Source organism: Vanessa tameamea, chromosome 6 (assembly GCF_037043105.1).
Source record: "Vanessa tameamea isolate UH-Manoa-2023 chromosome 6, ilVanTame1 primary haplotype, whole genome shotgun sequence".
NCBI lineage: Eukaryota > Metazoa > Arthropoda > Insecta > Lepidoptera > Nymphalidae > Vanessa > Vanessa tameamea.
Genome location: NC_087314.1, coordinates 5,255,288 through 5,270,007, shown reverse-complemented (window position 1 = coordinate 5,270,007; position 14,720 = coordinate 5,255,288). Strand labels below are relative to the sequence as shown.

At 30.1% G+C, this 14,720-nt stretch overlaps 1 protein-coding gene across 1 annotated transcript; it reads left to right on the top strand.

The window, feature by feature from the left end:
- The first annotated feature begins 4,472 nt into the window (after positions 1-4,472).
- LOC135193346 (uncharacterized) lies at positions 4,473-13,773 on the top strand. The gene is made up of 2 exons (XM_064215248.1): positions 4,473-4,750; positions 11,848-13,773. The coding sequence occupies exons 1-2, from the start codon at positions 4,577-4,579 to the stop codon at positions 13,717-13,719; spliced, it is 2,046 nt and encodes a 681-aa protein (XP_064071318.1). The 5' UTR covers positions 4,473-4,576; the 3' UTR covers positions 13,720-13,773.
- The last annotated feature ends 947 nt before the right edge of the window (positions 13,774-14,720 follow it).

Sequence of the window (14,720 nt, the reverse complement as noted above, 5' to 3'; positions counted from 1 at the left end):
CATAAGTTAAAATTCAAAACTTTGTTATAATATTGTATTTGGAATACTGAATTATTTAATTTTCATAATTCAGTCTGGTTTTTACATTTGTTGACACTCCGAACAATGATTATATACATTTTTACATTGTTTATTAATTAATCAAAACAGGATGGTCTGCGCAAGCTCAATATAAACACCGATACAACTTATATCAAGTTTATATTATTTATACCTTATATGTATTTTTATTTATATAAATTACTATAATATGGTATTTAATAATAACATATACAATGTAATACACAAGCCGTTACGAGTTACCAGTCTGGCATGGCACGCATCACGAGCATGTCGCGACTGTCGCTAACGAGGATCCATACGATTTTAAATTAAATTGCCATGTTTATCTTTTTCTTTATAACATGATATAGAGCCCTCTAGTTTATGGTTGACAGCACACCTTGGGATGAAACGATCGTCTCCTGGCTATTTCTATTCATATTGAATAAATGGAAATTATAAAATTGACAAAAAAAAAGACTGAGTTGAGGCTGAGTTTCTTTCGCGATTCTACTCGGTGAGGGTATTTTCTTTTCGGATCCGTTGGTAGTGTGTAATTTGACTATCAATAACAATAAATAATTGTTATGCTTCTATATTGAATAAAGGAATTAGAGTTTGAGTTGAGTTAGTCCGTTATATATAATTTAATGTGACGTTATCCATAAACCAAGCAGACAATCAAGACACTTCTAACGATAACTCATTTATTAAACTATAACAGGTAATTTAAAAGATATGTGGGATTACCATACGGACACATTAACTTATATACAATCATGGTCTGCTGAAATCATAACCTTACTTTTGGCTTGGGCGTACTCGGATACAAAAAATCTTGTTGAAGTTCATCCAACCTTAAAAAAAGAAGAGCAAATTTAACACGTTGACAGTCCCTGCATCACATATGATACAAATTTATCTTTCACCATACGTCCTTGCATCACATCTGATGCAAGTAGGCGTACAGACTCTACACCGTTTATTGGCGAGGACGTCTGAGTTAGGGAAATAAATATTATTAGGACGTCTAGAATAGATATTAAGAAAAGTAAAACACCAATGAACCAACACATTTTTTTTACTGAATGAAAATATTGCTAAGACAAAAAATCAATGAAATTCGTTAAAGCATGGGCTACAAAATGGCTTATTACATTGCTTACACTCTGTGTGTACCTGAGGTGATTTCTTCTGAGCTTCTTTTGTGGTGCTGCCAGCATCCTTCAATTTCTTGTAGCAACTAAGACAACGTTTTCTTGCAATTTTACCATTAGCTATTCTAGGTATATTGGTAATGCGATGAAGCCATTAGAGATCTTGATGGCCCTGTAGCGGGTACAGCTAATGCTCCAATTGTCAATATTTTTTTATTATGTATTCATGGCCAACTAATAATCTAAATTTTTTGGTTGGATTTAATTCATTGTGAAGGATGATGGCGTTCACAACTCCAATAGACAAAATATCTGCTGCTATCTTTTTGTACCAAATACATGTCTTTCGCACAGGAGAATTGTAGCTTGCTAATTGATCCGCTAGATCAATTCCTTTTTTTCCATTATTGTACGTAAGCACCACCTTTTGTTTCATAATAGGTCGAAAACCTCCAGATAGCTGCATTTCATGATTGTGGCATGTAGATAACATGAAAATATCACGTTTGTCGTGCCATTTGAGGCACGTCATGCAGTCATTTTGTTGAGCGGCGACTTCACCCTTTTTCAATGGTTGGTGTACCACCTCATAAGGAAGCGCTCGCCTTATTTTTCTGACAGTTCCACAAAAATCAGTTTTCTGGTTTTTAAGAAATCTAACTAAAGGTACACTGGTATAATAATTAGCATCACTTAACGGTCGGGAACTCATTTTTGCTAACTATTTTGTGCAACAATAGATCTGCGATGCTCGATTAATTATGATTAACGTTTATAATTATTTTTATGCAACTACCGCAAGAAAACTAAAACAATTAGTTATATGAATACCCACATTTTTTACTTCGACGTTCCCTGCATCATATGTGATACACTAAAATTAAGGACGAGACGTCCTTGTATCACATGTGATACATGCTGAAAATAACTGTAATATTACAGTGACGGAGATTTCAAGTATATATTTATTAAATGTGAAGTATTTCCAACTACTTTTAATAAAAAAACCGCAGGACGCCACGTGAAGGTTGTTGGATTTGGCCTGGACAGTCAACGTGTTAAGGCAAATTTAAAATTAATAAATTTCTTCAAATGGTTTATCGTGTATAAAACTCATCAATCAAGAATGCTTTCAGATAATGTCATATCAAGAGGCTATAAATCTGTTTTGTTTGATTTTCTTTACAGAAAACACACAATGTGAACGATCTGAGTGATTTTGAATTAAATAACACGATACTACGAGTTTTACTTTCAACACTTTTAATATTTACTTAAAAGTCAAAGTGTTTTTACAATCATTTGAGTATAAGGCAATTTATTTTTTAGAATATTTCGAATTTATAAATCTTCCAAAAATATAAATGGAACTCTTTACTTTTTAAAATGTTTCTTTATACAGCCTGTAACGTGTTACTCTTAGCCTTCTACTTCCTGTGTGCTAGCTCGGGCTTAAACCCACCATAATCGTATTTTAATTACTGGGCCATCTCTACTCAATACAGCCTTACTTCCGTCAAAATTCGATTAATAAAATTGTTAAGCTTATTATAGATTTATTCATTTACGAAGGAGTATCTCTCTACGTTAAATTATTATTAATGGCCTGCATGAGTAAGTGACGTGCTTATTAGATGACTGAGAAGTCATTTCGACACAAATAATACTCTTGTAAATGCACCAAAATAAATACAAATTAGATAATATTTTAGGTTTATTTTATAAAAATAATTTAACTTGAAGGGCGCCTTCGTGAATGTGTAGATCTATACGTTTCGATTTGATTGCGCTAAATTGTCATTTTTTTAGTAAACTGGTGCCAAATTCCTCTTTATTTTTTATCTTTTATCCACGTTAAAGTAATTAATTTAATGGCAATGGTATCTTAGTCTTCTAATGTGTATCTCCTATTGCTTAAAATTATTACCCAAATTCCTATTATTACCCACACAAAAAAATATTCAGTATACTTTTAGCATATCATTAAAATAGTTTTATATTTAAATAAAACTTATCATAATTATGAAAATATAAAAGTAAAATAATAAATGCAACTAAGTTATAAAAAACATGTAAAAAATTGGTTTTACTTGGGTATAAACTATTATTTATTATTAATATATGTAGTTATACAAACAAGTTTAATCAATTAACTATAAAATTGGCAAAGGTAAAACAGCTCAGTACCTTTTTCTCCTGTGTTTGTAAAACGATTTTAATTTTTCTTGGCTATTTGTGTTTGTATCAACGGAAGTTTCATAAATGGAAATGAGATTAAAAAAAAATATCATGCATTTTCCGATTCCGATATATAACATATTATTCTCAAATTTTCAATAATGATTATGAATTTCGATCACTGGACGTACATCGTACACGGATTATTTATTATTATACGGATTATGATTATCTATTCCATCGTAATCAAGATATTTTTTAAAATTTATTTTTAAGTCACAGAATTTTATCAAAAAAGATTTTTATGTTTTTTTTTTATGTAGAATTAATACCTACATAATAATCTAAGCTTATCCTTAGTTCGTAATGGGAAAATATTTTGTAAAAGGTCGGTGGCATATGACCCGTGCGATATGAAACTTACGAAAGTAACGTCAAAAATAAAACAAACGTTTTCACTCGGTGCTAGGTGGGATTAGAGCACTGTCCGTGGCTAGCACGCACCACTGCCCAGCACACGCGAATTTACAGTGATGTTTAGTTTTAATATCGATAGTAAATTTCAATTGTGGCAATATTTTGGGCAGTTGAAATATTTATTTATAGTATTTTTTTTAATTAGATACTTTATGTATTATATTTTCTATTTGCTTTAATTCGTTGTATTTTTCGTAAATATTTGTTAATGTAACTTAGATGTAGCCTTTATTAACTTTTATTTTTATGTATTTATAAGACTCTATTTGGGATATGCGCGATTTTTTAAAGTAAATCGTAGGAACGGATAAATGAACTGTTTTAATTACATTAAAATTAAAAAACAACCAATGCAATTTGCATTGGTTGTTTAGTTTTTTAAATCTACTTTATAATAATAAAAAATCCTGACCCATAAAAAGATTATTATTTTTAGAAATATTAAACCTGTATCTGTAAAAATGCCTATGCACATATCTTTCAATAGTGTTTTCTTAACATTAGTAAAATAAAAACTGAATCGAGTTAGTCGATAAAAATGTAAAAGTTGATAGCTCATCCCTATGCTATAAACATCTCTAAGAAAAAATAATGGCCGCGCTAACAAAGAATCCGGCGCATTTTTCAGTACGGACGCGAGCGACGCGCGTGTTTTATCATAACAAGAACAAACAACGGTACATTCTTTAAAGCATTATTAGTGATGTGAACCAAACAACAAGATGTCGACAGACGAGTCTGACAGCATAACTAGTTCCCAAATCAGGCGTTTTGGGTTGTACAGAACCATCGATGCCAAGACGGAAGAATTTCTAAGGCTATCTAGGAAGAGGCAATTGAGACAGGGTTGCGCTTGCGCGGCTATTTCCACGACGATAACCGTTACCGTTGTAGTTGTAAGTATATTTTAAAATATAGTGAAAGTATTATCGTCTCTTTGTAAATTAATATTATAATTATGGTAATGTAACCCGTTACGTATCCGTATAATTCACAATGACGTGTCTAATGAAATTCACATATCTTATTTATTCAAACCATTCTTTTGTAATAATAATCGTGTAATTTTGTGTATTATTTTCGTAATCTATACTAATATTATAAATGCGAAAATAACTCTGTCTATTGCTCTTTTACGGCCAAACCGAATTTGATAAAATTTGTTATGAAACAAACTTTAACTTCATACATCATCCATCATAAGCTTTTTTTATGTCTAACTTGACGAGCAACCTCTAAAACATGAGCGAAGCCGCAGGTGACAACTGACACAAAAAAAAGATAACTTCTTTATATAAAATAGGCAAAGTCCGAACCGATTTTTGTTTGTTTAGCTGTTAACGAGCTTTAGTATCTAATTTTGTCAATATATAGAAGCAGAAAAATGAAATGTTCGAAATATGCAATTTTTCAATAATGATTATGGTCATCCTTGCTCATATTAAGGTATTTAATGTTTACCCTTAAGAATGCACAGATCTTAAAATGTTATAATAGGGTACGTCTTAAATAATTGTGAGGACTACTTACTCGATACGAACGAAAATCTTGATCGAGGTTCTTATGACACGTTCATATGAGTTCCTTATGACCATGGATCAAAATTCTGACAAGGTTCTATCCTCTGATCAATTTCGGTTTTTCTATATCAAATAATCTGCTGTGCTGTAACGAAATTATGTTGAAAATATTTCGTGTCACTTAATTATAAAAATGGTAGTTGTATAGTCCGAGATGTATGTTTCTGTAGGCATTTTTTTCACCTATGAATGACAGTTAATTTTGTTTTAAAATGATAGATTAGAATTAGGCATTATTTGTTTTTCCGCGTTCAAGAACTAAGTAATTCGATTGTTACTGAACTTTCATAGCATAACTGATTTTCATGACATACGTAACTTTATAGGTCCTTATATTGCATATATTTTTGAGATAATGATTATAAATATTATTATTATAATTATACACTATAGGTGGATAGATCATTTGGTTCGTAAATTTTTTTAATATAAAATCATTTATGAGAATTAAAAAGGTATTATTACTCTTAATAATTGTTATATTTCCATGAGTCAGATTATCTAGTCAGTTATAATATTGCGCGCCTAGATCAGTGATTTTCTCTCCATATATGTTAAAATAATATTCAATGAATCGGAAATGCCATTCGAGAAGGCAATGTTGCTGTCACATTCTAAGTAGCTATGATGGCTAACATGAATTGATCCATCTACATATATTTAGCTATTTCCTAATAGTAAATAATTGTTATGTAAATAAATTAGTGATCATCTATGACTTTATTGAATGTCATTTCAAATCACTACATGACCAATGTCCGCCTTGAAACTATAATAATACGCATATTTTTGGGAAAATAAATGAAAACCGTAAGGGCCGAGTATTTTTATGTACACAAAAATATACTTGATTTCAACTAATCTAATGTTATGAGCTTAGAACTTAAGGTATCGGTAGTCATTTCCAATAACATGAACTATGACAAGATAAATAAAGAATTCGTTGTTTGGCAGTTTTTTGTAAATAAGTAAATGATATACGGAACAAAATCATCATGACAGAAGCATTGTATAAAAAAATATCATGTTAGAACATACTATTTATAAATACATATATTCTAACTTATCTCATCGTGGGACCTTCAAATATATTAGTCAGTAACAATTTTCAATAATATAAGAAAACAAGAACCTAGTGTAAAGAGCCCTAAAGCTTCAGTTGTTTCCATGGATACATATTTTCATGAATAACTCACTGATAAATAAATAAATAAAAATAAATTTATTGACAAGGAAAAATTAACATAGTCACAAAACTTCCAGTGGCCCCGCACTAGGCAAGCCTGTCTTGCGGGTACCAACTACCGGTTACAATTTCGAACGTTTAAACTAGAGCTCGGACGATATACAATCCCATAATTAAATGACAACAAAATTATCATGACATTAAAAATATATATAATTAAAACAAAGTATTGCAAATATTTTTTTTCCAAATTAATAACTGTAAAAAATGTAATGACGTAACTAATGTAATCTTTCGGTAATAAAGAAATATATGTATATATATGTTCATCGTAAGTTCTTCGTTACATAAAATTTCCCCAAATATTATTCAGTAGTCCCTGATCTGAATTGATACACATAATTTCATTTTCAGGAGAAAAAAAATTAGTAATGATAACCTATTAAGTCATTCATTCATTCATTACATTTTTAGCATAAGAAAGTAGACGTACATGACCACCAGATGATAAGAAATCTTTTCTTAAAAACACTGTAAGAATGAAGTGGAAATTATTCCTTACGCCGACCATGTGCCGTCAACCGTGAGATAGATTCCAAGATAAAGTATATTTGTGTGTATAATTACACTAGCGTACTCACCCTTCAAACCGGAACAAAGCATTAAATGTTTGGCGGTAGATACTGATGAGTGGACGACCAATCTAAATAAGGTTACCTAAAATCCCATTCAATAGGAAAAGATACCAAAAGAGACATATAACATAGGTATTCGTATCTAAAAAAAGGAAAAAAAACTATAATGCAAATTCATGTTTTCCGCAAATTTTCCACAATAATTATGGTCGAATTTCAGCTGCTGGGCGAAGTTATCTATAGTAAAAACCTGTAAATGTTCCACTATTGGGCAAACGCCTCCTCTCCCTTTGAAGAGAAAGTTTTGGAGCTTATTCCACCATGCTACTCCAATGTGGGTTGGCGGATACATATGTGTCAGAATTTCATTGAAATTCAATTCAAGATACATGCAGGTTTCCCAAATTTGTTTCATAAATTAAGCACATGAAAATTCAGTGGGTCTGGGTTTGAACATGCAATCATTGGTTAAGATACACGCGTTCTAACCACTGGGCCATCTCGGCTCTGAAATTATCTTAAAACTACCTGCATGTATAATATACATACGTGGAATTCAAAACAAATTGTGTCAACAATAAATATATCACTCTCAAAGGCTTCCTGTGTTGTTTTGTAAACATTTAAACTGATATATTCATTGTATTTTCTCTCGGTACATTGTTCGCGAGTTTTTGTTGCACTTGTAAATAAACGATGTTAAATTAGCCTTGACATAATGTCTTTTTTAACCGTTAACATAATGGGTGGTTGATTATATTTAATGAAAGTTTAATTATCATTCATTGATATGTGGAAATATTGTTGTACAAAGTAAACAGTTCAACAAGCAGAGTTTATAATTTATAGGGTGATTGAGCCAGTGTTATTACAGGAATAAAGAAAGTAAAACAAATTGTTTCACTATTCTATTCATTGTGATTCAAAGGGGAAATGCAGTGTTCTTGCCACCATTCCGGGCAGTCATTTTTACAGTGCCTACTTATTTAATTCTTCCATGCATATACAAATGATTGATGCTCATGTAATATTTAATGTCAGTAATGTTTTATACATACAAAGCACTGTCGAAATCAAAGATATGATAGGAAGAAATTTTGCTAGAGAATTCCTTATGGAGTATAGGTGAATACTAAAATGGAAAACGGGGCGTGGAAATTCGTCATTTTTGATGTTAGAATTATGGAAATCTTATAATAATGCTTATAATAATGAGTTAAAGACAGATGTAAACATATTGTTGAAAATTCATAATCTCAGAGGAGAGAGGATGTGATAATCATTGTATTCAAATTACTAATAGTTCTGAAGCTTGAATGAATTAAACTCGTTACATGCATGGGCAACGCTTGTTACCAATTAACTCTTGATGATTAACTTGTTGATGAAAATTCGTTAGGTTTCTGTATAGATAATGTTTCCGATAGTATATTCCATCGTATACACGCCAGTTACTAATACGTAATAATTCTTGTTGTTGCTTCTAGTTACAAGTTATAGCCCAACTTAGATTTATAAATTGACTAGAAAAAGAAACGATCAAGACCCGAGATGTTATGTTTAAAAAAATCATAATTGCACATGTTATATGTACGTAATGTTTCTATTTCATACGAATATCAATAAAATCAAGGAATCCAAGAACATTTTAATAAATTAAAGTCGAAACATAAATGACCTAGAGTTTTATGTAATATATAAATTTCTATTCGAGACCATTTAATTTCTCGTAACACTATTGCGGTTTAATTCTCGTTGTAACTTAGTATGAATGTATGTAAATCTGATGACTATTAATTTTTATCAAGAAATTATCGCTTCTGTTAATTGATCGTGATTATTCTAACGAGAACATCATATTGACAATCTATTGTGACGTAGCTATGGCCGACTGGACATGCTAGATGAAAGTTGGCAGATACTTTACAATTGACAGTTACATTACAATTATGTTCTCACATTAATGTTTTATTATATTGCATATGAATATAATTGTGATTGTTTAGAAAAAAGTTATACGAGTAATTGACGTTACTATTCCTTTTGTGTCTGTGTTTATTACTGACAATATCAATATTCTTTTTAAATTACAAATAATGTCAGTGTTTCTCGCTGTTCTCTAATTTTTTTTTACACTTTTCTTTTGTTTGTGTTGTTTTAACTAATGTATCGGTGCTTCGACAAAAAAAAACAAGGTAAGCGACTCTTAAGCCTTATTTTTTAATTTTGATCTGTGTGTTTTTAAATACCATTTTACTATATTTATATTATATAAGAAATTTCGAAAACAATAGTAATATATATTATGCATAAAATAAAATTTTAGGCTAATATTAATTTAACATATATAACTTTTTATGTTTTTTTTTATTTTAAGTTTTATTTCCATTATGTAGTAATTATAAGTTTATGATATATAACTTACTATACAATATTATGCTATTTATTTAAAACACATGCACTAATTATAATTAATGTTAAACAAAAAATAAACGGTGTATTTTTTTTTCTTTCAGAGCTTTATTCTGATATATGAATACAGCACGATCTCCGAAGTTACTTCAAAAACTAATTTGGCACCTAATTGGCTCAATTTTATGAATTCTACTTCCGATGACTTGCCTTTTGAAGTCAAATTGGACAAAGCCAAATCAGTCCTTGACCCTGCGACAGTGAAATTCATTCCACTTTTATTGAAAACGTTGAAAAAACACAAATATTTTGATAATATTTTAGAAGAACCTTCTAGTCCAAATCCATTAGAAGATATGAGGGAAACAAGAGAAAATATATTTGCAGATACAAGGAATTGGATGCGAATGCCAACATCAAGGTTGTATACCATCGAATACAAAACATCGCCCATTGTATATTTTAAAAATCCAACAAGGAATATTGATTATTTTAAGAAGGTTAGGAAGATAAGAGATTATCAGAGGATAATGAACTACGTGGATAAGATGATAAGCGAAAGAGTCACTTTTGGTTCTACGCAACCAATGGCTAAACATATTTACGATATTCACAAGAATTCAATGGTAGACTTAACAACACCAATGGTGAAAGTTAAAGGATATGAAGTAACCACGCAAAAGACACACAAATTAAAAACAAAACAAATATCTTCTAATGAAAAAAAGAACTGTAATTGCCCAAAGAGAATAAATGAAATCCTTAGCAATATTTTTTCTGGCATTAGCTCATTATTGCCCAATTTTACCAAAACTAAATCATCACTAGGCACAAAACCTTATAAAAATTTAGATGCTAATGTGCCAAAAAAAACAAATGTGCAAAAAAAAACTTTGAAACCAAAATTAAAATCTGCTACTAAATCTTATGATTCAAGGGACAGTGTAGTTGTAACATCTACTACACCATATATATCTCAACAACCGACCACTATTTTACCTAAAATAGATTATACGCTTAATGCTATAATAGCATTACTGAAACCTAGTATACAACAGAAAGGTATAAATAGAAACAAATTGCAGACATTAAAAATCAAATCTACTAAAAACGATATTGAAAGAACAGAATCAAATTATATGTTAGAAGATACTACAGAGGCTATGGAAAATAGTGCTACATTATTGTTTCCTACTTCAGCGATTACTATTAAAGATTTTATTTTAAAATCTCACTCTTTACAACCAAGCAAACCTTTTTCAAGATTCCCAGTAATTTTTGAAAACGAATTCGTAGACAATTATGAAACCACGACAAATATTGGTGAGGGCCAACATAACTTAAGCCTAATGGAAAGTAAAAATATTACGAATGAACGAAGACTAAACACAAATGACACCGAAGGTGAAGAAGGTTATCCTTGTCAAGGCTGTAAGGAAGAAAATAGTAAATTACTAGAGAAAACAATAGATTTTTCGTCAACTGCATCTAGTTATGTCAATACAAATTCGAGTTGGCAATCACATGGTAAAACAGAGTCTATTACTATAGAAGTAACTACCACACGTACTCGTTCTGGTAGTGAAATAAATTTAAAAAATAAAACAACACTTCCTTATACAGGACAGGTATCAACTGACAAGGAAACTATGGAACAATACTTAAAATTAGATGATGATAATTTAGAAGAGGACACAGAAAAAACCTCTTACGAAGAAGGAACGCCGGAAGACGATATAAAGAATTTAGAAAATATCTTAAAAACATTAAATAATACAAATATATATAATGAAACTACAACTGAGAACTCTGAATTATATGAATGGGAATTAATTAAAATCGAAGATAAATACGATACAAGAGAAGATCTAAAATCAATGATACCTCAAGATAGAGCTAGTTATCTGGAAATTCAGCGTAATGAATGGAAACAAGATGAACAACAAGATTATGATAATAATATCAATCAATATTTATTTGAATAAGTCCATAGCATTTTAAAATAAACCATATTTTTCAATACTTCTAATAAACCTTTGTCTTACTCTAATTCTAATAAAGATGTGTCTTTTATTTATGAATTAATTACTTCTTTCTTTTAAACGAATAGACAAGCATATTATATAGATATGCATAATTTGCTCTTAATACATTACTAATTCAGTTATTTAATATTTCAGATAGTTCTAGTAATCTACGAATATATGATTGCAGTAGAAACAAGTTTTGTACAAGAAAAAAGACCTTTTAATAAAACAAAATACATTAATAAAGATCTACCAATAGCTGACAGACTTGATAGAAACTTTTTTGGATTTGATCAAGATTATTATGAGAGAATGCCGCTTCTCATCAATGCTTTACAAGATATAAGCCACACAGAATCAGAAACGCGTATTCGTTCTCAAAGGAAAAAACAGTTTTCTAAAAGTTATACCATTAAGCCGCGGTTAACTACAGTTTTAAATAGATTTGTAAGAAAAACTAGTCCTAAACCCTTCATATTCGAGTACAGAAGTCCATATCCAATGCCTTTTACAAAGGTTAACACTAGCCCAAGCAATTGGATGGAACAATATCGCAATGCTCAAAGACTAAAAAACCTACATGATGTAGTCAAATACCTAGAAAAAACATTAAATGCTAAGTTTGGAGATATTTATGTACCAACAAGAGCACAAATAGCATTGTCAGAAATGTATGTGGGACCCGTTGAAACGAAAGAAATTAATGTCAAACAAAAAACAGTGACACATAATTCTCCACAGTCTAATCATTACACGGATCCTTTACACATTTTTAGGCCGAACAATCCAGGAGAAATTAATTTATTAGCAGATGGATTTAGATTCGCACCAACCTTTGTTTCAAAATTTAATGAACAGAATACAGAAATTAAGCACCCTGACGCCTCGAAACAAAGTTGTGTAGGAACAAAATGTTTGACCTTTAATAAGAATATCCCTAAGAGGGTTGAGCTTTCTAGTGCTGAAGAAGTTCTAAGTACTACTTCAACGAAATTAAATAATAATAAACTAAAATCGCTTGTTATGTTTAATTTGTTTCCCATCAATAAGTCTATTTCTCAAGATACGCTTTATAAAAATGAAATAGATCAAATTTATATAACTACATCAAAACCTCTATTTAAATTTAAAAGAAAATCTACTGTGCCCTTAAGGCGTATATCATACCGAAGGAAAAAAAGACCAACATTATTAAAAGATAGAAATAAAAACAAGTTTATTTCTCAAGTAAATAATGAGAAAAATATGACTACACAATACTTTAATCATCACACTACAATGGAAAATAATAATGACGCAATAAATATCAATGAGCCTAGCAAAAATTACTTTGAAGATACGACCAGCTCAGTCATCGAAGCAACCTCTGTAAACAGCCACATTATTAGTTATCCAAAATTAAATTATTCAGATATTGAAGATTATCACATGGGAAGCTCAGGTGTAATTCCTGTTGAATATGGAAGACCTCCAATATATTCTGTAGTCACACCCATAATACCGCTATCTGAACTTTTCATGTCCACTACGGAAACCATTACAACTATTCCTCCTAATATTATACAATTTAGTCCTGAGGACGCTAAAGTTCCAGATCACTATTTCAATATAAGAAAGTCTGACATAGACGAAGTCACAGAGAGTGAGATAAATAATTGGAACGATTCGGAAAGTACCGTGATAAATAACGATGAGTTTGAACCTAATACACTTATAGTAAAACTAAGAAATATGATTGAAGCTACCTCTAAAGAAAATACAGCCGATGAAAATTCTACTACTGAAAGTTCTGAAACAATAGAAGAAGAAAATACTTACACAACAATTGAAACTTATGTTCCACAGATAAATGGACACTACAGAGACGTGAAACATAAAAGTTTGATAAGTTTATTGCAAGAGAGTTCTGAAAAATATAGAAAAAAGAGAATCGAAAGTTTATTAACGACACGAAATCCGACATATGTTCCTATGTACGTCGAAATCAAACGAAATAGAAACAATACGACTAGTAAACAAAATTAAAAAATTAAATATATATAAATGAGATGCAGAAATGTTTTCGATGGCCCACCGATTATGATTTTGTCTTAACTGTAACATATTTACAGTTGAACGAAAATATTACATTTGCACTTTAAGATTGTCATTTAAATACTATACTAGTTTGTAATATATATTTTTGTAATTATAACTTCTTTATAAAATTCAATTAATGAAATAAAACGAGTTGGAAATTAATAGATGAAAAGCAGAAATCAAAAATTGGTCTCTTGTCTGCGAGGCCAAAAATATCAATAAAGTTTATCTCATTGGTTACTAGTTGAAATAAACATATATTTGATTTTTTATTTTATTTTCTTTCTATATTATTGAAAAATTCATACAATACGTTGTTCATATTGTTATTGTTTTAGTACCCATTAGAAAAAAGTAAATATTGCACCTGAAAATAATACTTTAAATAGCTACTTTGAGTAGCTATTTAAAGTATTATTTCATTTTTACTCCATATTTGAACGTCACTGTCGTCTTTAATTTTGAGAAATTGGTTCATTAATCGAAGACTTCATTGCTTAAATTTTTTTCAGTAGGTAATGTTGAGATTCATAAGAGAAGTCAGTTCATTAATTTATTATGTCTAATTGTTGTAATCACTCAGACTGAAATACAGGACTCCTGATAAAATATTTTTATAAAGAGTGTAGTCACGCAGAGGCGGTGACCTATTAAAAAAAAGACCGAATGTTACTAATAACTTTCCAATTTTGATCGATATATTTACCCAAGTAATTTCAAAGTAAATTTTAGTGCCACTTGAATGTTCAATCTATTCTTCTATCTAAGAAAGTATATAAAGAAAATTTGTAAATTAAAACGCTAACAAAAATTCATGCAAAACGAAACAAGAGTATGAAAAAGCTCTTTTTTTTATTTCTTTGAATTTTGATGACAGTCCCGAAATAAGATCACCACGGTAATGATAATTCACGGTGTGATAAAAAGTAGTAAATAGGTACTTATAT